Source organism: Cannabis sativa, chromosome 6 (assembly GCF_029168945.1).
Source record: "Cannabis sativa cultivar Pink pepper isolate KNU-18-1 chromosome 6, ASM2916894v1, whole genome shotgun sequence".
NCBI lineage: Eukaryota > Viridiplantae > Streptophyta > Magnoliopsida > Rosales > Cannabaceae > Cannabis > Cannabis sativa.
This window is the reverse complement of record NC_083606.1, coordinates 9,500,255-9,522,747: the sequence shown is the minus strand read 5'-3', so window position 1 is coordinate 9,522,747 and position 22,493 is coordinate 9,500,255. Positions and strand designations below refer to the sequence as shown.

The following is a 22,493-nucleotide window of genomic DNA, read 5'->3' as shown; positions in this document are numbered from 1 at the left end:
ATATCATAAAAATTGAGCAACCCCATTCTGAACTGATTAAAACCTGTGAAACCAGTTTCGACATGTGAAACCAATTTTGACGTTATAAAAAATCATAACAAAATACAAATGTTAATAATAAAGTTAATTGAAACCAGTTTCATCAGACAATCAAATAAAAACATACACACACAAATATACAAAAAAAAAAAAATACTAATCACAAATATAATCAAAACAACACATAATGCCTACCAATAATTTAATAACAAAATATAAGTGTAAGTTTCCAACCTAAAAACAAAATAATAAAAAAGTAACTTGAAAAAAAATTCTAATAACATAATGAAATTATTTTTTTTATTCTTTTAATGAAATTAATAGTTTCTTTCAATGTTGATGAAACTCATTTTTAAAGTTTATATTATCTTTAGATTAATTTTTTATATTGTTTTTTCTTCAAAATGATGTTGATGAAACTGGTTTTTTTTTTTTTTTTTTTTTCTGCTGCTTTTAATGAAATAATTAGTTTTTAACAAAAAAACAAAAAAAAAAAATAGTAGTTTAAATAAAAAAAAAAAAAAACAAGTTTAATTTCTGTAAAAAAAAAATAATATCTATAGTTGAGATCATTTTTTATTTATTTTAGTATTTTATTTTTTTAAAAAAGAAAAAATAAATAAAAAGAAACACAAATTTAAAGTTTTTTATGGCATTCCTCAAGACTTTTTCCCATATTTGTAAGTTTTTTTAAAAAAATGTCATATTTAGTGTAATTAAGTTTTTATGCCATATATATCAAAACTTATCTTTATTTTCCCATATTTTTGTAAATAGCCCATTATTATATTAATATCGGATAAAACAAGGGATCCAAAATCTAATTTTTTTAACTCCCACACACACTTAGCACCAGTCCTGATGATTAAATGCTTGAAGGGTGAGGCTTGGTTTTAGAAGGTTGATACTTGATAGAGTGATCTTGTGGTGTTTTGTAATGACCAAACCTTTGTAGTTTTGTTAATGAATCTAAAAACATAAAGACAAATCTGAAAAATGTCATTTTTTTTTATCTAAAACTAAGTTTTTCAAGTATGATAAAAATAACAAGCTGAACTCTTTATATTATGAATAATAACTTTAGAGGCTAAATTAATTAGGGCAAAATTGAAATTCAAAACCCTGAAAAAATGTTTAAAGTGCGAAAACTAATTCTTCTTAAAAAAAAAAAACAAATTGAAAGAGGGGGAGAGAAGATTGAGGCTCAGATTTGCCCAAAACTCAGCCAAAGAGAGAAGAATCACAGCTACCGATGGCTGCCATTAACGACGGCCGCCCCACTGGTAAACGACAGAACCGTCAAGTAACCAAGCGGAGCAACCGAGTCGAGCCGCCAGGCAACCTAATCCTTTCAAAGTTTGACTGATTTTGAGGACATAAAATAGCATCACTGCCTCTGAGAGAGAAAGGGAAATTTGAACTTCTATGCCTAAATGTGACACAGTGATATATATATATATAGATATATAGAGAGAGAGTGAGAGAGAGAAATATTTATTTATTTATTTGTTTATTTTGAGAGAGAGAGGTAGGGGAAATCATCGGCTCCGCATGCGATCAGAGAGAGGCAAGCAGCAGAGACTGAGTGGCCATTCTTCCCTGTAAGACAAAACGACCCGACCCGACCCGGCTGCCTCCATCTCCGTGAGAGCAAAACCTCATTCTTAAACTATTGTACCTCTGGTTTTCATCTCAATCTCCTTGGATCCTCTTTATAATGAACCTTGTTGTTTCCGGTTTTGCCCTCATTTTCGTCTGATTCTAGGAGACGGTAGTTAGGGGTACGATGGTAAATATGTTTAGATAGATACACATATTAATTTATATTTATTTCTCCTAACAAAATGGTTGTATTCATATTCAATTATAATTCATTCTCATATATGCTATTTTCGCAAGACTATTTGAAATATTGAATTTGAGCTGAAAAGGAAATTGTCTCTCGTAAAACATTTGCAAATATTAGAATCATACATAATTGTTTTCTTTGTCAATACTTATAAATGTTTTATGCAAAGAGGTTTCTTGCTTAAATGCATGCTAAATAAGACTGGAGTTAATAATTTTTCCAATATGGTCTTTGAAAATTATACTGTTAAATTAATGTAATTTTGTAAGCTAATGAACACTGATAAATTTTAAAGGACAAGTTTTAGGAAAAATTCAAAGATTTAGATGAATTACGTTCCTTCACTCACCCCTTCACAACCATGTCGATCTCCACTTCTTTTTTTGGATTTGCCTTTATTTTTGTTACTTGGATTTGCAATTTTTTTTATACACATTAGATTTTATGTTGTTTTCCACATCCTTCTTACTGGCCAAGACTTCCAACGAACATTAATGTGCCTATGGCAAGATATGTTCCACTGATAAAATATATGAGTTCAAAAGTCCATCATTATCACTTTTTTTACTATATTTTGAGGTTGAGAAAAAAAAAAAACTTTATTTAAGAGAACTAAGGCAATTCAGTAACCAACATAATCATGTCTTATTGTTCAAGAAGGATTCAATGTGCATCTTCGTTTGAGTGCAAAGAAACAGAATTCGTTGAGAGCCCTGGTGCAACAAGTTTCACAATGTTATTAAAATTTTGAAAAACTTTACAGAGAAAACATCTGCATAAAAGATTATTTACACTGCTGATATTCTTTTTACCCAAATACGGCAGTTAATAATTCTATCAATAGTTATGTTATACTAATAACAGCCTAGGCCATAATCAAGGAGTCTGGAATTGCTGGTAAGTCATCTGAGTGAACTAGGTCTTGTGGCAAATGGGTCTTCCGTAATTACATTTTCTTAAGGGATTTTTCTGTTTCCAAATTCATTGTTTAAAAAGGGAAAAAGAAAAATGCAACACAAAAGAAATTACGATTTTTTCTTTAAAATTTAAAAAAAAAGGTACGATTTTCTTTTTCAAATAAAAGGAAATTACGATTAAAGGAAAAACTAAAAGAAATTATTTCAACATAATACCTCGAGTCCCAAAAACCAAATAAAACCCTAACAATGGAGCGAGAAAAAAACAGAGGGATGAAAATGGATGGAGGAGACTCAGATTCGCCTTTACTCAGACAAAGAAACAAGGAGGGAGATGAGAAGAAGCTACCGGTGGCTGAAAAGGAAGCCGGACTACCGCTCGAGGAAAAGGACTGAACCATCCATTTTCCGGCGGAGAATCCGAATCGATCAGCCAAGCAACTAGATCTTCTTCCTCCGTCTGATACATGCAAAATTATCATCACTGTCTCACAATTAAGGTGCGTTTGGTTGGAAGTAACACAGAGATTTAGCATTTAGGGCTTATAAATAAGCCTTAACAAATGCGAAGTATAGAAAATCAAATTTCCCCAAAAATAAATAAATAAATAAATAAAAACAGCTTCGTGAGAAGGCAACAGGCTCAGATTTACCATTCTTTCCAGACAACGAAAGAGAAAGTGCCGCTACCAATGCCGGGTCGACCCGGTAAGCAACTGGATCTTTCCCTCAGTTGCCTGATTTTCAAGCGTCAAAACATCATCACCGCCTCTGAGCTCCGGAGATAGACCGATATTTATATCTATCTATCTATATGTATATTTAGAGAGAGAAAGAGAGAGAGTTTTTTTTTTTTTTTTTTTTTTGAAAGAGAGAGTACATCGATGTGCCGTGACGACGGAAAAATCATCGGTTCTGCATGCAATCAAGGCAAACAGGCGGCCATTCTTCAGAGAACGACCCGACCCGAATCCACTTGAGAGCAAAACCTCATTCTTAAACTAATGATGCCGAGAAACGATGAGGTCTGAGCTTATTTTATACCCATGAATGAATTATCACTTTTGTTCCGCTTTTGCCCTTATTGCTATTTCTGGGTCTGGGGAGAATATGGAGGGTTATAATGGTAAATAGCAAATATAATTTGGGTTATCACGTCTCAACTCTGAAGTATGAGAAAGGGGATTAATTGAAAATTTGATTAATGAATATTATGTAAATACTTGTATTTTTATTCATTGGTAAAATTTTATTTGTAATTAAAAAGAGGGGGAAATGCCATTTGACAGTGACACAAGATTTTGTTATGCTAATAATATTATGAAACTAGTCTTAGCCTAGGAAGTAGAAAAAACAAAGGCTTGTAATTGAAGGAGAAATGCACTGAAAGTTGAAGTTGAGGCACTGAAAGTTGGAACTACTTGATGATATCAATAAGAGGCAAGGAACCTATACTTATGTTTTGTGACATGTAATTTTCTTTTTCATAGAATCACTTAATGGAATCACATTTCACTCAAAAACTAGAGCTAGAGTAACTGTAAGCAAGCAACAAAGATTGAATTTTACAACTTACCACTTACCAATGTTCCATTCTACTCTTCTCTTCTCAGCTAACCTAAATTATCAGTTCTTAAATCAGTTTGAAACTTCTTCAAATAGTCTTAAAGGTTGTCTCCCATGAGTATTTTCTTATTTTTTAAAATAACTACACAAAAAGAAACTGGCTTTTACAACTGCTAACAAAAAAGGGTTATGGTGATTGCTCATAAATAAATGGAATTTAGGTCCAAATATTAATTTACACATTTCAATCAAAATTTGAAGAAGAAAGGAACTTCTAAGTGTAAAGAGCTAGAAGAGATGTAGGGAATCTACATGACCTCTTTGCCCCTCTGTTGGAGAACACTTCTGTGCACAACTTCTCCAGCTGAACTAACAAAATAAGTAACCTGTCATCAACAAAAACCACAAGTTTTGTGTTTAGGCATGAGTTCGTCATGGGCACAACTGATTGCAGAGAATAGACAATGAATACTCACAATCTCAAGTGAGCTGACTCTGTGAAGCAGGAACCCGTCGACCGGTGTTCTGGGAAAACAACCAAAAAAAAGAGAGGAAGTCCATTAAAGAGTTGCAAACATAGTATGTTACAAATTGCTTATGTATCCCTAAGCACCCCGCCTTCGACGGAGATGTCTTACAAATTTCTTGTAGATTCTGACCTTCCATTTGATAATGAGAGGAAAGGTTCTTTGACAATTGAGCCTGGATTCTCTATGTAACCAATGCTACCTTGATGGGAGCAATCTTTCCCACTTATGTATGCATTCTGAAAAAAAAATGATGGTTTTGGGAGTCAGTTAATGTTTTCATCTAAGTCGAAACTAATCATATCTAATAAATAAGTCTTACCACTTCAAATGTGATGAGAGTCTGCTGAAGAGTCTCAAAAGCATGGTTTGTCTCCATTTTCTCATCCCCTTCTCTGCAGTCAGCCAATGGATGGAATCCAACAATAATTCGCCTGTTTCGCAGAAGAAAATCTATGCAGCCTTTTAGCCATTGCAACACTACTTTTCACTTGATAAATAAGAAAATGATCTATTTTGAAATGAATGTTTTAGACATACATAGAAAACAAGGATTGTCCAAACTATAGCTAATAGAGATTGGAATTTACCAGTTACCACTGGTCTTTTCTAGTGTTCTTGTCAGCCAGAGTAATTGATTGTCCTCTGTCTCCTCCAAAGGTCCCGGGTGCACATTCTACAAGTTTAAAATAAGTTCAATAAGATGAATGAAAGAAAAATGCTGCAATATTATAGTATGCTACTATGTCTTGAAAGGATATGTTAACAAGTTTACTCCATAACCAATGGAAGCCAATTTAAGCTAACTCGATTAGTACGGATTCAAGAGGGGAGTAGGCGAGTATGGGAACTGGGAAGGAAGAGGATTAATCTTTAGATGGACAAAATGGTAACGAGAGTGTCGAGCATCACATACTCTCTTCGAGAAACTTTTAAAGTCGATGTGAACAAACTTTTGATGCTACCATAGACTTCATACATTGTAATTGAACAATGAGCTGAAACTTTAAGATCACCTTCATCTATTTGAATTCACAGAGAAAAAATCTTAAAGAAAATTCACTTAATTGCACAGCCATAGTTTCCTAATTATTATGAGAAAACAAATATTTGATTTCCATGTTCTACATTGATTTTCGAGTTGCTAGAGAAGCAACTGTGAGTGGTTTTAGAAAGCTCCCATGTATTTTGCAAAAAGGCTATAAAGAAGTTTAGATGAATAAATATCATCATACTAATATATACCTGCAATAACCCAGTATTCAATCCAATAATGTTTAAGGTTCTCCCATGTGATAAATTGACTTGTTTTAAGAAGTTACCCCTTTCTTCATGTGATTTTGAAACTCTAGTGGTGTACCTGCATAAAATATTTTCATGACTACACAAACTTTGTGACACAGCTAAATCATTGCAAGTTATGGCATACCAGGGAATTTTCGGTGAGGATACCAGCTGAGAAGCCTGTTCAAGAAAAGACCAATTACTCACTTTTACACATTTACTTAAAGTTGGATTTAAGTTCTGAAATCAAAATGGTCTTACATTTTGCAAGAGTGGATCATGTTCCCCAAATTCTCCAACATTCACCACAAACCTTGCCTTGTATGTCTTCACTGCCTTCTCCATCTTTAGAAACAAAAATAAAGCCAATCAGTGAATGAATGATATAGTTAAAACTGTATGGAGGAATAAGGGTATAATTCAAAAATTAGTTTGACTTCAATCAAACAAGAGGAAAATAGAAAAGATGTCAAGCTTAAGATTTAAGATAAAGAAACTCAAACAAGCTTGTAAAAGTAGAAATTGATAACCCAAAGGTCAAATATTTATTATGAATAACTAAATCTTATAATCAAAATACATCCAAATATGTCCCTTTTTTTTGGACAACATTAAGAAAAATCCAGCCCAATACCCTGTTCTCCATTACTTTGCTGTATGACTAGATTATCATCACTGTCATCCAACAGTCAAGAAAATCTTCTAACAATTTCACAACTAATAATGCAAAAAGCTGCCTTTTTTTCCCAACAAAAGTAAAAGCAAGATTCTTTCCTTCCAAAAAAAAAAAATCTTGGCTTTCTTTCTATCTAACCTTAAAATATTTAGGACTCAAATTTCAGACCTTGTACAGCAAACCATATATTTGATCACTAGAACTATTCCTCTTGGTTTAAAAAGCAAAAATTCTTTCCGAAACATAGTCAATAGACACAAGAACACATAGTTTTGAATATGGCTAAGCTATTCATAGAACCTCTCTTAAGAGTCTTATTCACACAAACAAATCAACTACTTAGCTTGGCTTAGATATTTAATTTCAACATTTGCACAAGCCACAAAAGTATACAAGTTCAGGCAAACCATAAAAACACAATCACCCAATCCAAACCCACCAACATAAAACCACAACAATAGCATAGAAACCAACATCTTTAAAAAAAAAAAAATCAACTCAATCAAAAGAGAGGAAATAAACAAAAACCAACCTGTTTGAGAAGATGGGTCTGTTGATTTACTGGTCTAAATCCTCCTCTAACGCTTATAAAATACAAATCAAGAGGTTTAATCTCACTTCTGTGAATGTAAACTGAGTTTTGAGGATTACCCAGTTGAAATGCACAGTAGAGACCGAAGCAGAGAGCTAGCTGAGCCACCAAAGTACGAACCCAACATGGTTTCTCCATTGTTTCAGAGAAGAGAGCTTAGATAGAGAGGTGTGATGTATCTATATATATGCAATCTCTTCAGTCCAGCCTCTTTATAAGCTGTTTCTTCTTCATTCCAGAGCCAAAACCATAGATCTTTGTTCTTTTATTTTATTTTTTAAAAAAAGAAAAAGGCTAAAACCATAGATCTAATCTAAATGTGATAATACACGTAACCCCATTTGGTTTTATTCTCCAATGGTGACTTTTAACTGTCCTATAATTTGTCATATTCATGTTTCAGCCTCACAAGAAATGGGAAAAAAATGGAGTCTTTTCTCTGACACTGTAACATAACATTCACAAGTTCACATAAATTAATTAGGATTAAGTAGAAAATGTTGCATATGCCAAAGTACGGTGTATTTTGGTTCTATTGATTCTCAATAATAATAATAATACTTTATGATAATAATTTAAAGAAAGAAAGTCTACATTTTTTTTTCTCACTTTATAACACTTAAATGTTAAGGATCATTCTGTACGAGATTGATTCTTAAATTTTTAAATGGTATAAGTTAGGTTAGGTCTCAAAAGTCTATATAATTTGAAAAACAAACAGAACATAAAGAACTATTATTATTACTAATCATTATTGCAATAAACTAAACACAAACATTATTTTAAGCAATCATTGTATATCCACAAACTCTACTATTGCAGTTTTGACAAATAATATTTTTGGGAGCTTATAAATGGTGGGCAAGTGTTAAACTTCACATAGATTATGAACTATCTAAATATACATTAAACATCATTGTTCATAATCATTAAAACCAAAATCAATACTTTATTTAGAGCATCACAAATGTAAAACACATACCTCCCATATTGCTATTCTCCATTTTGTTGCTAAGACACCAAAACCTTCAATGAGAATGAACACCAAATTGGTAGAAGAGAACCTATGAGAGCAACCCTTTTCTTTTCACCACACACCCTCTCTATTTTCATACTAAACACATATTACCCTTTTTATATACAATACTTAACCCTAAGGGGTTATATTAGGCTTATTGGGGTAATGAGTATAATTAGTGGTGGACTATAATTTAATGGGCCAATTATAGTTTTAGGGTGCTCCCATGTGCCTCTAATACATTTATTAATTATTAACCATCCCATTATGGTAGTGAATAAATATTGGGCACATAGTTAATGATTGTGATTATGGTATTATATTAGTCCACAAATAAATAATTCTAACATTCTCCCACTTGGACAATATAATTAACCACCATAATATTGTCTACCACACATAAGGTAACCAATAAAAACGTACATAATATCATATCGACGGGATACATATATTATGTATGAGTTGACCTTGAAGACATTTTAATTCAATAACAATCATTAACAATCAAACCAAACATGCATGAGGTACAACAAAATTGAGACTATGCGCATTCATCTCCTTTTGTACCTGTCACTTCGATGAATAACACATATATGCACACATATGTCAACAATAACTAGAAGTGACTACAATATCATTATGCATGTTCAAAACATAAATCATAAGCATTCCATACAAGATACTAGCATGTCCGATACATAATAATAAAACTCCCCTTTGAGCTCGACAAGCTAGGCTCCTAACAATCCCATTCGAGCAACATGCTCTAAAAATACACATATGGGTAAGCCTTTCGTTAGTGGGTCTGCTAACATGCCAAGATGCGGGCGTGTATTCAATGGAAATAAGAGACTCTGTAACTTTCTCTTTAACAAAATAGTACTTAATGTCAATGTGTTTAGAACGAGAAGTACTTCTAACATTTCTAGAGAAAGCTACTGTGCGGAATTATCACGATACAATTTCGGCGGCCTCGAGATAGAGTCCATAATACCCAATGCCGAAATGAAGTTCCGCGACCATATTGCACGACAAGTAGCCTCATAACACGCCATATACTCCGCCTCCATTGTTGAGGATGCTTGTGAGTGTACGTTTGACACTTTTCCACGAAACGACTCCTCCGGCCATCATGAAAATGTAGCACGATGTGGATTTCTTATCATCCACGCATCACCGCATAATCGGCGTCACTAAACCCAACTATATCAAGAGTGTCGGCTCGCCGATAAGTCAACATATGATCCTTGGTACCACGAAGATACCGCATGACCTTCTTAGCCGCTTTCCAATGGCTAAGTCCGGGATCACTCAAGTATCTACCCAACACGCCAACAACAAAAGCAATCTCAGGGCGTGTGCATACTTGAGCGTACATCAGGCTACCCACTTCGACGCATAAGGAACCACTTTCATTTCATCTCTCTCTTTATCATTTTGTGGACATTGGCCACTTTGAGAATTTGTCACCTTTCACTATTGGTGCCTTTCCGTGTGAACAAGTATGCATATTGAATCTTTTCAAAATCCGATCAATATAAGTTCTTTGAGACAACCGAAGAATACCTTTAGATCTATCCCGAAGGATACGTATCCCAAGTACATATGAAGCCTCACCAAGATCTTTCATATCAAAATGATCGGATAACAATTGCTTTGTCTCGGACAATAGATTTTTATCATTAGAAGCAAGCAAAATATCATCAACATACGGTACCGGGAAGATGAATTTGCTCCCATCGACCTTCATATATATACATTGATCAACTTTGTTTTCAATGAAACCATTTGCGGTGACAACCGCATCAAACTTGAGATACCCTTGTCTTGATGCTTGTTTAAGTCCATAAATAGACTTATTGAGCTTGCAAACCATATGCTCCTTGCCGGGCTCCTCAAAACCAACGGGTTGAGTCATGTAGATATCTTCATATAAATCTCCATTTAGAAAGGCGGTTTTCACATCCATTTGTTCAAGTTCCAAATCAAAATGAGCAACCATAGCCATGATGATTCGCAAAGAATCTTTGGTAGAGACAGGTGAGAATGTTTCTTTGTAATCAATACCTTCTCTCTGGCTATATCCTTTAGCAGCAAGTCTAGCCTTATACTTCACTGGTTGTCCACTTGAATCATATTTGATCTTGTAAACCCATTTGCACCCAATGGGTCTGCAACCTTTCGGTAGAACAACTAAGTTCCATACTTTGTTTCGCGACATGGAACTTGACTCATCTGTCATTGCATTCAACCATAACTTAGATTGAGGACTTCTCATGGCTTCTTGATAAGTAAGCGGTTCGAAGCGTCTCCCACAACATAATCATGTTCTTGCAAATAGACAAGGTAGTCATCATGAATAGCAGGTTTGCGAGCTCTCTCAGATCTTCTCAATACAACTTCACCACCCTCAATATCAGGATTTTCATCTTGCATATGATTCTGAGGTTCATCATGAGCTTCTGTGGGAATTTGTTCAATCACAGGATCAATAGTAGGAGCAGAAGCGGAAGCAACAGGTACAGGGACATAAATACGTTCTTCCCTGAACACAATTTCTCTTGACCCTTGACTTGAACCAAATTCATCTTCAAAATAGACGGCTACATTCGATTCTATCACCCTGGTGGTGTGAGAAGGACAATAGAATCTAGAACCCCTCGAACCAATAGTGTAGCCTACAAAATAGCCGCTGATAGTCTTGGGATCAAGCTTCTTAGATTGTGGGTTATAGGGCCTTACTTCAGCTTTACATCCCCAAACATGAAAATGACGCAAGCTTGGTTTCTTGCCTGACCACAATTCGTATGGTGTCTTTGGGACGGACTTGCTAGGCACTTGATTCAAGATATAAGCAGCAGTTCTTAATGCCTCACCCCATAAAAATTCTGGCAAGCTAGAATGAATCAACATACAACTAACCATGTCAAGAAGTGTGCGATTCCTTCTTTCAGCAATTCCATTTTGTTGGGGTGTCCCTGGCATTGTATATCTTGCATCAATGCCACATTCCTGCAAGTATTTGGCAAAAGGCCCGGGGTTCCTTCCAGTCTCATCATAACGCCCATAATACTCTCCACCTCTATCCGAATTGACAGCTTTAATCTTCTTTCCCTTTTGAAGCTCAACATTCGTCTTGAAAATCTTGAAAGCATCTAAAGATTCAGATTTTTCACGAATGAGCTCAACATGACCATATCGGGAAAAATCATCAATGAAAGTGATAAAGTATTTATATCCACCCATAGCAGGTGGAACAAAAGGCCCACAAATATCAGTATGAATAAGCTCTAACACATTTGCAGACCTGTCTGACTTACTCTTTCTAACCTTGGCAGTCAACTTTCCTTTTATACAATCAACACAGGCAGTAAAGTCAGAAAAATCAAGATCCTGAAGCACACCATCTTTCACCAATCTCTCCATTCTATCTCTAGAAATATGGCCTAAACGTTTGTGCCAAAGCATGGAAGATTTCAAATCTGATCTTGCACGTTTAGAACCAACAACAGCATTAAGAGAAGAAGAAGAAGGACAAGAGGGAGAAGTAACAGGAACAACATCAAGCAAATCAAGCTTATATAAGTTTCCACACAAAGTTCCATTTCCAATCAACATAGAGTCACGATACAAAGTCAATTTTCCAGTTCCAAAATGAAGACTATAACCTAGTCTATCCAAAATAGATACAGAGATCAAATTCCTCCTAATAGAGGGTAAATAAGCAACATCATGCAACTCCAAAAAATGCCCAGTATTCGAGTGGATTAACAGTCCCAAAAAACTCAACTCTGACTTTAGTATCGTCTCCCATGTACACATACTCCTCCAACCTACTCGGCCTTCTTCGACTTGTCACTGCCTGCAAAGAATTCGTAACATGAATTGTAGCACCAGTATCTAACCACCAAGTGTTTGAGGGCACATCAATAATATTGGATTCCAAACAAACCATCACAAGACAATTACCTTTCTTCTCTAAGTGAGCTTTGAGCTTTCGGCAATCAGCTTTCTTATGCCCGAAGCATTGACAAAAGTTGCACTTCCCTTTGAAAAACTCATTCTTATGACCAGTTGAAGAAGAGCTTGCTTGAGAACTTTTTGTACTTTTCCTTAATGGCAGCAAGAAAATCCTTTGCATTTTCAATCTGAGGAATACTATCACGAATGGACTCATCCATGTGATACCTCATAAGCATCAAACAACAGCGATTGGAATGCTCCCAATCCTCAAAGGATTTCTTATCCTTTTCAGTGGCATCATCAGCAGGTTTAGGAGGCGCATCCATTCTCAAGGCCAAATCCACTCTCATAAGAGTCAAATTCAACATGAGAGATTCTACCCACTGTCTGTGGTTGGTTCCATTCAGTGTCAACATGGCAGAGGTTCTTGGAATGCTTAAAGCTGAATGAGAAACAAGAGCAATAACCATTAAATGCATGTTATAACAAAATCATGTCATTTGTGCTCTTTTCTCATGAACAAATGATCGCAAAATAACAAATGATCATCATGCATGCTAGAGTTCTTAGACAAATAAATAAAGTAGAACTCATACACAGGTAAGAACAATCTATTAAATATTATAATCAAATACATTAATTTACTATCGAAAGGATAGATAAATTGTGATTCATAATATTTAATAAATTTTCTTCACCATATTAAGCATCCTTAGCAAGCAATTATTATCGATAGGATAAATAATTACTTATAAGGATCTTAATCTTATATTGGAGGAAGATACAATATTCAAATAAATTAATATTTAAATGTTCCTCATTACCAAATAATTTTTCATGCTTAATCTTACGATAGGTAAGAAAATAAGCACTAATTATTCAAAATAAACATTAATTTATGCCATAACAAAATAATATTAATATCTAAGATTATGAATAAATTCATGAATTAATATTATGCATAAAATTAAGATGTGGAAATGATAGAATGCTAAAAATGGAATAAATTGGTGAAAAATGGCCCAAAAATTGACCTTGCACGCGCCCCCACGCGCCTTCTCTTTTTTTTTTTTTAATTGTTGGAACGACATGTCGTTTTCGAAAAACGACATGTCGTTTGTGGGGGACGACTTGTCGCAGGGTCAAAAACGACCCGTCGTTTTGCTGCTCGAAAAAAATTCCAGGTAATGAAAAACGACATGTCGTTTGGCTGACAAAGCCCAAACGACACGTCGTTTTCTGCTCTAAAAACGACAATTTTGCCCCAGATAAACGACATGTCGTTTGCCCGACAGAGGCAAAACGACAAGTCGTTTTTCGTCACCCCTGTCACCCAGCAAGCTTCCCCATGGGTCCGCGGGTCTGCAACTCGGATCGGCGCGACCCGTTTTGTGACCCGATCGGTTGGAGCATTACCGGCCACCAAAACCGACGGCGTTTGAGGGGTTTTGTTCCATTTTCAACCTTCTATCAATTTCTATCATCCATTTCATCCATTTTTTCCAAAAAAATATAAAACACTACCCATAAAATACAAATCCGAAAATGGGTTTCCACCATTGATAAACTCAATAAATAAACTTGTAATCTTAAAATAAACCATGCAATAATCATCCAAGGGACAAGATAAACCCATTCTAAAATATTTAAACTCATTTTATCCGAAAATAAAAAAAAATTCAGATTTGGAAAAAAATAAATTAATGGGTTATTTCAAATATTTTGGAGCTCTAAAATCAAGTATTCTAGCTCTTGATACCAATTGTTAAACTTCACATAGATTATGAACTATCTAAATATACATTAAACATCATTGTTCATAATCATTAAAACCAAAATCAATACTTTATTTAGAGCATCACAAATGTAAAACACATACCTCCCATATTGCTATTCTCCATTTTGTTGCTAAGACACCAAAACCTTCAATGAGAATGAACACCAAATTGGTAGAAGAGAACCTATGAGAGCAACCCTTTTCTTTTCACCACACACCCTCTCTATTTTCATACTAAACACATATTACCCTTTTTATATACAATACTTAACCCTAAGGGGTTATATTAGGCTTATTGGGGTAATGAGTATAATTAGTGGTGGACTATAATTTAATGGGCCAATTATAGTTTTAGGGTGCTCCCATGTGCCTCTAATACATTTATTAATTATTAACCATCCCATTATGGTAGTGAATAAATATTGGGCACATAGTTAATGATTGTGATTATGGTATTATATTAGTCCACAAATAAATAATTCTAACATTTAGGCCATCTTTAATGGTAAAAATTAAATTTAGTGTTGAATTAACACCAAAATACTATTATTTTAGCACTAAATTTTTTTTCAATTCCAACCACAACACTAAAAATTACACCAAATTTTATCTTTTTTATTCTATTATTTTATTAATATAATAAGAATATTTTAATACTAAATATTTATTAAATCCAATAAATCATATTAGTAAATATTATTTAATTATTAAAAACTAAAAAAAAAAAAATATACTGTGATCTATAGTGCCCCACTATTATTAGTGGGACACTGTAGATCCCCATGAAAATATAATGACAATTGCAATCCCATTGGAGTAAAAAAAGGAAAATTTCACACTACATATAAGAATATGTCGTTGGGTTGGAGATGCCCTTACTACTGTTTTTTGGTATTTACCTTTACAATCGTGTACGTTTATAATTATTTAAAATATTAGAGAACTACTTTAAATATTATTTTTTAACTTTTTTTTTTAAATTTACGGTTTGGGTTTCTAAAGTAGTTGCAGCGCTAGTTGCAATAAGGGTTTCTATACGATTTTTTGTTGCAACTTAGATTGTAGCGCTAGTTGCAATAGGAGTTTCTATATAGAATTCGTAAAAATGCAAAAAAGAAAAAAGAAAATTATTTTGAAGTGTAAAAATGAAAAGAAAAAAAAAACTCCTAAAATATATATTATAAAGTTTTAAAAAATTTAAAATAATTTATAATATTAAAAATAATATTTATATAATTTATTTCACACGAGTATAAAATAAAATAAGTATTCGTGCAATAGAATGTTTAAGTCTTCTTTTTGGTGTGTTAATAAACATAGTCTCACATTATTTAAAAAATATTTTAAAGGCTCATTTGCTACACCGTGATGTATCGTATTGTATTGTATTTAGAGTCTGTTTGGTATGCATGATTGGATTGTATTAGACGGACTAATTTGTCTAGTCTGGGCATGTTAGAACTCTGAATAACTAATCCAACTAATCTCATTAATCTGAGATTATTTATCCCATCTAGCAAGGTGCGATAAATAATCCCATACAAGTGAGTTTTTTTTTATCCTTTTTTTAATCTTGATTCTGTTAATATATTTTAAATTTAATAAAAATTTAAATGGAAGAATTATTACAAATTTATTTATAATTTTTTTTTATCAAAAACATATTCATTAAAATGATTGAAATGGTATAATTTTGAATTATCATACATAAGTTATACAAATTTTAAATAATATTATTTAAACAATAGTTACTTAAATTTTAAGAGAAACAATATGACAATAAAATTATATCTTTTTTTTTTTTTTAAATTACTAGAAAATTTATATCAATATTTTAAAATATTAAATTAGTGTTTAGCATAAATAATTATATATTATTCAAGTATTTTTATTTTACTATTTTAATTATTTATTAAATAAAAATATAATAAATTATTTCACTATATATTTATGATATATATTTGATTATATATGATATATTATTTTATTTTATAATTTAATTATTTTTATTATTAATTTTTTATTTTTTACTGCGAATTATTCATTTTTATTTATTTATTATTATATATTTTTATTTTAATTTAAGTTTTTTTAAAAAGGAAATAAATAAAATAGTCTACTCTATTCTAAAACCAAACGCATGATTACTTTCAGCATGATCCAATCTTATCCAGTTTAGTCTAATCCTTTCCAGTTCAGTCCTGCATACCAAACGGGCCCTTATAGTATTGTATTGGATTGTATTATATTATATTAGTATTATTTGATACAATGGTATATTTGATATTAACTTGTACTAATAGGTTGTGTAAAATTATAAATTACCACTACCAATTTATAACCTCATAGCTAGATTATTAATTTTAAGTATTTCTAATTTAGCCCTTCAATAAATTAGAAATATCACTTAGAGTATCTACACATTTAGCCTATGACACTTTAATACCCAATGACTCACAATTACTAAAATGATCACTTTATTTTAGTCAAACTTTATATAGTAATACACATAAATACATATGAGCTCACGTTAGATATTTTAATCCTACATTCCTCTTGGCATTTTTTTAAGATATTGTTTGGCTAAGTTTTTATTTTTACTTATAGTTAGAAGTATAAGATAAGTATAAATTTGGATTTATTTTTATGTAGATTTTTTTTAATAAAAAATATTTTTCAAAGTGTTTAAATATCACTCAATTTTTTTATGAATAAATTAAGAATTATTTAAATTGTTTTAATTTAAAAAATAGTTTTTATTTGAGTGTTTTTAGGCTAATTAAGATTTTTGCCCCTCAAATTTTGACATGTATCAAATCATGCCCTCTGAACGTTAAAAATGCCCCTGAACTATTTAGATTGTTGGATTTAAAGATTTTTTTTTCTAATTTTAATTAAAAAAGTCTAATATAGATGAAAGTTCACGGGACATAGTATATGCCAAAATTCGAGGGACATGATTTGGTACATAAACAATCGGTGAAATAATTAAATTAAATGAAATTTGACAAAAAATTCTTAAATCTAAAAATCTCAATAACCACTAGAGAAGTACGGAAGACATAATTTATTGTATGTTAAAGTTTAGGAGTAAAAATCCTAATTAGTTTTTTTTTTGTTCTAAAAACTAAAAGAGAACTTAGCATGACCATTGCAGTGCATTATTGCTCGTAATTCCGTTGTCTTCCTTGAAGAGTTGAGGTGTTTAGGCGTTAGGGTTTCTTTGCTTCGTACACTGCCCTCGAACTTGCCAGCAGCAATCATAACATAAGAAGAAGTTGATTCAGTCCAACGACCCTACAATGGATGATAATCAAGTTCCAGAGGATACTCCTCGGAAATGCATTGGTCCATCTTCTGTTTCGGCTTACCGTGATCCTAAATACTGGTACTTTCTACATACATGTACACATATAGATATGCCCCTTATATTGTTCCCGTACTTGAATTGATTTCTGTTGTGATATTTACAGGAATAATCGTTTTTCTAGTGAAGAAAATTACGAGTGGCTCAAGGATTACTCTCAGTTTCGGCACCTTGTTCAACCCCATTTGACTCCCACTTCTTCTGTATTTTCACTACTTCCTTCCAATACTTTCTTACATATGGAGTTTCTCGTTCTTGTTTTGCAAAATGCATATATGTACGTGCTTATTATTAGCCTAAACTAGAAATTTTGGCTCCTAGGAAAGAAAGCATTTAAAGAGAAATATGAAGAAGATTAAAAAATTGAGTCATTCACATCAATTTTAGCCACTGGTTTCTCTTATGTTATTATGCAAAAGCCACTTGATTTCTTGTTTTGCTTATATTAGTTAGGGGATAGTTTATTGGCGTTGAAAATTGATTACACTTGTATTCAGGTTTTGGAGCTGGGCTGTGGAAACTCACAGTTGTCTGAAGAATTGTACAGAGACGGAATCACCGAAATAACTTGCATTGATTTATCAGCTGTTGCTGTTGAAAATAAGAAGAAGCAGTTGCTATCTAAGGGTTTTAAAGGTGGAAGCATCCTTTACTTATCTATTTTTCGTATTTTCTGTTTGTGTGTCTACTTATGTAGTGTTGTTTATTTGCTTTATACATTATCATACAATTTGGGCTTTAACAAGTTTAATTTTTAATTTATTTCCTTTGTTCTTTATAATCATTTTCAAATTTCAGATGTTTTAGTCTAATTGTTTGACATATTTTTCAATTCGATTTGTATGTGTGCTAGAAGCACCTTGTATTATTTGGAGCACTAAACTCGGTGACTGTGATTTTAGGTAAAATTGAGTCTAGCATTTAAATTAAGAAGAGAATAGTGAATGTTCATGGAGCAATAAGCAATGGTCATGGAGCAATTTATAGTTGCAGTGAAAAAATAGCATTTACTTCTACTGTATTAACTTTTTCTCAATTTTGTTTAATCGTCAGAAATAAAAGTTCAAGAAGCTGACATGCTAGACCTACCTTTTAGCAATGAGTCTTTTGACGTTGTTATTGAAAAAGGAACCATGGTAATGTTCAAGCCACAGTTGTTTGCGTTTTATCTACACATAATTGATTCAGATTTGATGTTCTCAAGGATCATTGTTGTGATTTCTTTTCAGTTTAATTGTTCTGAGGAATGAGATGAATGAATATATTGTGTTTCTCTTTTTTCAACTCTGAAGGATGTACTGTTCGTGGACAGCGGGGACCCATGGAATCCAAAGCCAGCATCAGTAACTAAGGTCATGAAGATGCTTGAGGGTGTCCATAGGGTTCTAAAGCAGGATGGCATTTTCATCTCCATTTCGTTTGGTCAGGTTGTTGTGAACTAAATTCTTAAGCTTTCCTTATTGTTGCTCCTATTGTTCTTACATGTGTTGTATATCTACAGCCACATTTCAGGCGTCCTTTTCTCAACGCCCCAGAATTTACATGGTCTTTTGAATGGAAAACTTTTGGCGATGGATTTCATTATTTTGTCTACATTTTGAAAAAGGTCAGTTAGTCCAAAATGTCTGCATACAAAGTAGTTGTACTTGTATCATCTATATACCTATTCTATTATGAAAAGTAAATTAATGTTGTTTTGTGATGCAATTCATGATGTTTCAGGGAAAGAGATCGTTGGACAATGATGAATTAGAAACTAGTCAGAAGTTCAACACACCGCTTATATCTCCATACCATGATGAATTAGAAAGTGAAGATTTTATGTTCCGAACTAACATTGAGGAACTCCATAGTTAGAACTCATTGAACTGGTTAATTGTTTATTAATGTAGATACAATAACTTGAAGGATGAATTCAAGTTTTTTTTTTTCTTTCTTTAGAAAAAAATTAAAAATACTAAGATTTGTAACATTTGTCAACTTTGTGCAAAAGAGGAGGAAACTTCTTATCACGCTTTAGGGGGTGTGATTTAGTGCATGATTTAAAGTTAAATAAGCCTACAACTTCTCCACTTGGTGTTTTAATTCAGACTTGTAAAGTAATGTTATTTGAACTTTCTTTTATTTCAATTTGTTTTGTGAAAAAAGGCTACTGGGTTAGTGTTAGTGATCTTATGCAGAGATCGTCCAAAGCTTTCGACACACCGATCCAAAGCTTTCGAAGACACACATGCTTGCACCTTTCTCTCTCAAACTCTGTCGTCTTCTTCTTCTTCTTCCTCGCCCCTCTTTGTCTGGATGATTTACGTTCAGCCTCCACCATTATTGAGTGAGGTTGTCAAACCACCATTGGAGGAGTCTTCGCCAACACTATAGTGATTGCATTTATGAAGCTTCCTACAATAAGCATCATTACTTTGACATATCTTTCTAAGTGTCTTCTCTAATTTTTTTTATGAAAGAAAGATGCATCTTCATTAAATCAAATCATCACTAACTAAGGATGAAATTTTAGTAGGTAAAGAGTCTATACTAAAAATACAACCAGTAACATGAATAGAGGAACGTGTTAAGACATGCACCATCTTTACCTAAAAATGTTAAGACTCAAACACGTTGAGAAGCTGCTGAATTGTAATATCACCATCTGCCAAATTTGGTCGCGGCGACTGAGTCCAGAAAACCCAAAAATCCAATTTTTAAGGCCTAAAAATGCCCAAACACAAACCTAACTTCACCTAAGTCATAAACAAGCAAAAATCATGCTAAACCAAGGTATTTTCAGGCATTAGTACCACAGATATATATGCTCAAGATAACCAATTTATACTCATCACTAAGTATGATACACAATCAACACCATTACACAAAATTCACAAGGTTAAACCCAAGCATTCAAACCTTCAAGAGATACCCAAAAAATTCAGAGCACAAATCCAGAATTTAAACCACATTTATCAATCCTAAAATCATCCAAAACAACCTATATGCAATAGGGTAAATGGCGGCAAAACCCCCAATACTTTCGTTTTAGTTTCATTAAACCCCCACAACCCAAATTTCTGCGGGTAAACCCCCAAAACCAGGAAACTGTTAGCAATTTAACACTTCCGTTCAAATTTAGCTGTTAACTGCCAGGTTTGATCATCCACGTGGACACAATAAACACGTGGCACAATTTTATTGGTCCACGTAAATAATTATTTAAAAAAAATAAAAAATTAATTTAAAATCAAAAAAATTAAATAATATTTCTTTTTTTTTTCTTTCTTTTTTTTCTTTTCTCTCTTTTTTTCTTTCTTTTTTTTTTTTTCCTTTCTTTTCTTTCTTCTTCTCGTCTGTATCACTCTCTCTCTCTCTCTCTCTCTCTCTCTCTCTCTCTCTCTCTCTAATACGCAGAGGCAAGCAACATCTGCCCAGACCACCCCCCACACCACAACCACCCTTCCTCCGCCCACACCACCGCCCACACCACCCTTCCTCTGCCCAGACCACCACAACCGAACTGCCCACCACCACCAAAACCCCACATCTCAGATCCAAACACATCAAAGAGACTTAAACACCTACCCAAATTCGGATCCCGATTCCATAAAAACAAATAAACACAAATTAAATCCACAAGAAAAAAAAAACTTCAGATTAAAGAGAAAGAAAATCGCAAGGGTGAGAGAGAGAGCTCACTGAAAATCGCAAGGAGTCTGTCGATGTGGGGCTCGTGAGATCTGAGATCTCGAACTCCAGCAGTGGTGGCGTTTCTCAGTCGCCTGCTGCTTCCATCTCCGGCAGTGGTGGCGTTCGTCCCAGAGCCTTGGTGATAAAGATGAAGAGGAGGATGAAGATGATGAGGTTGAGAAGTTGATCTGGACTGAGAGAGAAAGAGAGAGGAGATCGAGAGAGAGAGAGAGAGAGAGAGAGAGAGAGAGAGAGAGAGAGAGAGAGAGAGAGAGTGATAGAGCGAGAGTGATAGAGAGAGAGAGAGAGATAATCGTTTCAGAGAAAGAAAAGAAAAAAAAGAAAGAAAAAGAAAAAAAGGAAAAAAAAAAAAAAAAACAAAATTATTTATTTTTTTATTTATAATTTTATTTTAATTTTAAATTAATTTTTTATTTTTTTTAAATAATTATTTGCGTGGACCAATAAAATTGTGCCACGTGTTTATTGTGTCCACGTGGATGATCAAACCTGGCAGTTAACAGCTAAATTTGAACGGAAGTGTTAAATTGCTAACAGTTTCCTGGTTTTGGGGGTTTACCCGTAGAAATTTGGGTTGTGGGGGTTTAATGAAACTAAAACGAAAGTATTGGGGGTTTTGCCGCCATTTACCCTATGCAATAAACATAATCTCAATAGCTCAAACAACAATAATCATCAAGTTCCTCCTTAAACCTCACCAACATGCATTCACAATGAAACAACATCAAGAACATCACAAAAACACCATTATAAAGCTTGAATAACATTAAGTAAAACAAGAAAAAGAGATTAACGAGAGAGAGAGAGAGAGAGAGAGAGAGAGAGAGAGAGAGAGAGAGAGAGAGAGAGAGAGAGAGAGAGAGAGAGAGAGAGAGAGAGAGAGAGAGAGAGAGAGAGAGAACGACTAGGGGTTCGAAACCCAGAAAATGAAATTCTAATTTTACAATAATTGATCTTGTTGAATAATAACTTACGTGGTCAAATGACCAAAATGCCTCTAGAGCCAAATATATCCATACTCGTATAATCAATGGCAATATTATCATTTCAACACACACACCCATATCACAATAATTTAAATTTTCTCATCTATCATATAAATGCCAAAAATAAAAATGTATTTTAGACCCCGAACTCGGTTCAGCCCAAAATATCTGATTGTCACTATACCACGCCGATTTGTCAGAAAACACTTACAAAACGACAGAGTAAACATACTATA

General features: G+C 33.3%; 2 protein-coding genes across 5 annotated transcripts; one reads left to right on the top strand and one right to left on the bottom strand.

Annotated features, from left to right (window-relative positions):
* Positions 1-3,442: 3,442 nt before the first annotated feature.
* Positions 3,443-7,864, bottom strand: LOC115725078 (uncharacterized). 3 transcript variants are annotated; one of them, XM_030654495.2, is made up of 9 exons: positions 7,391-7,851; positions 6,444-6,527; positions 6,328-6,362; positions 6,144-6,258; positions 5,489-5,574; positions 5,221-5,332; positions 5,010-5,137; positions 4,848-4,896; positions 3,443-4,757 (listed from the first exon to the last, which is right to left on the bottom strand). In XM_030654495.2, the coding sequence occupies exons 1-9, from the start codon at positions 7,586-7,588 to the stop codon at positions 4,680-4,682; spliced, it is 885 nt and encodes a 294-aa protein (XP_030510355.1). In that variant the 5' UTR covers positions 7,589-7,851; the 3' UTR covers positions 3,443-4,679. The 3 variants fall into 3 exon arrangements, with proteins under 3 accessions (XP_030510355.1, XP_030510356.1, XP_060972995.1); XM_030654496.2 differs by having other exon boundaries at positions 5,031-5,137; positions 7,391-7,844; XM_061117012.1 differs by having other exon boundaries at positions 4,465-4,896; positions 5,031-5,137; positions 7,391-7,864.
* A 9,460-nt stretch (positions 7,865-17,324) lies between these two features.
* LOC115725079 (uncharacterized) lies at positions 17,325-19,699 on the top strand. 2 transcript variants are annotated; one of them, XR_009688267.1, is made up of 8 exons: positions 17,325-17,596; positions 17,682-17,778; positions 18,073-18,211; positions 18,629-18,711; positions 18,868-19,002; positions 19,077-19,181; positions 19,298-19,559; positions 19,596-19,699. XR_009688267.1 is itself a non-coding variant. In XM_030654497.2 (7 exons), the coding sequence occupies exons 1-7, from the start codon at positions 17,511-17,513 to the stop codon at positions 19,430-19,432; spliced, it is 780 nt and encodes a 259-aa protein (XP_030510357.1). In that variant the 5' UTR covers positions 17,325-17,510; the 3' UTR covers positions 19,433-19,613. The 2 variants fall into 2 exon arrangements, 1 of the variants encoding a protein (XP_030510357.1); XM_030654497.2 differs by having other exon boundaries at positions 19,298-19,613.
* Positions 19,700-22,493: the final 2,794 nt, after the last annotated feature.

Bases quoted from the DNA above. Each gene is read 5' to 3' on its own strand.
- LOC115725078 (XM_030654495.2), bottom strand. From the start codon at position 7,588: ATGGAGAAACCATGTTGGGTTCGTACTTTGGTGGCTCAGCTAGCTCTC. The intron at 6,528-7,390 runs GTTGGTTTTTGT...TTGTTTCTAAAG, and splicing joins AGACCCATCTTCTCAAACAG to ATGGAGAAGGCAGTGAAGAC. The intron at 5,333-5,488 runs GTAAATTCCAAT...TCTGCGAAACAG, and splicing joins GAAAAGACCAGTGGTAACTG to GCGAATTATTGTTGGATTCC.
- LOC115725079 (XM_030654497.2), top strand. From the start codon at position 17,511: ATGGATGATAATCAAGTTCCAGAGGATACTCCTCGGAAATGCATTGGT. The intron at 17,597-17,681 runs GTACTTTCTACA...TGATATTTACAG, and splicing joins TACCGTGATCCTAAATACTG to GAATAATCGTTTTTCTAGTG. The intron at 18,712-18,867 runs GTAATGTTCAAG...TCAACTCTGAAG, and splicing joins TTATTGAAAAAGGAACCATG to GATGTACTGTTCGTGGACAG.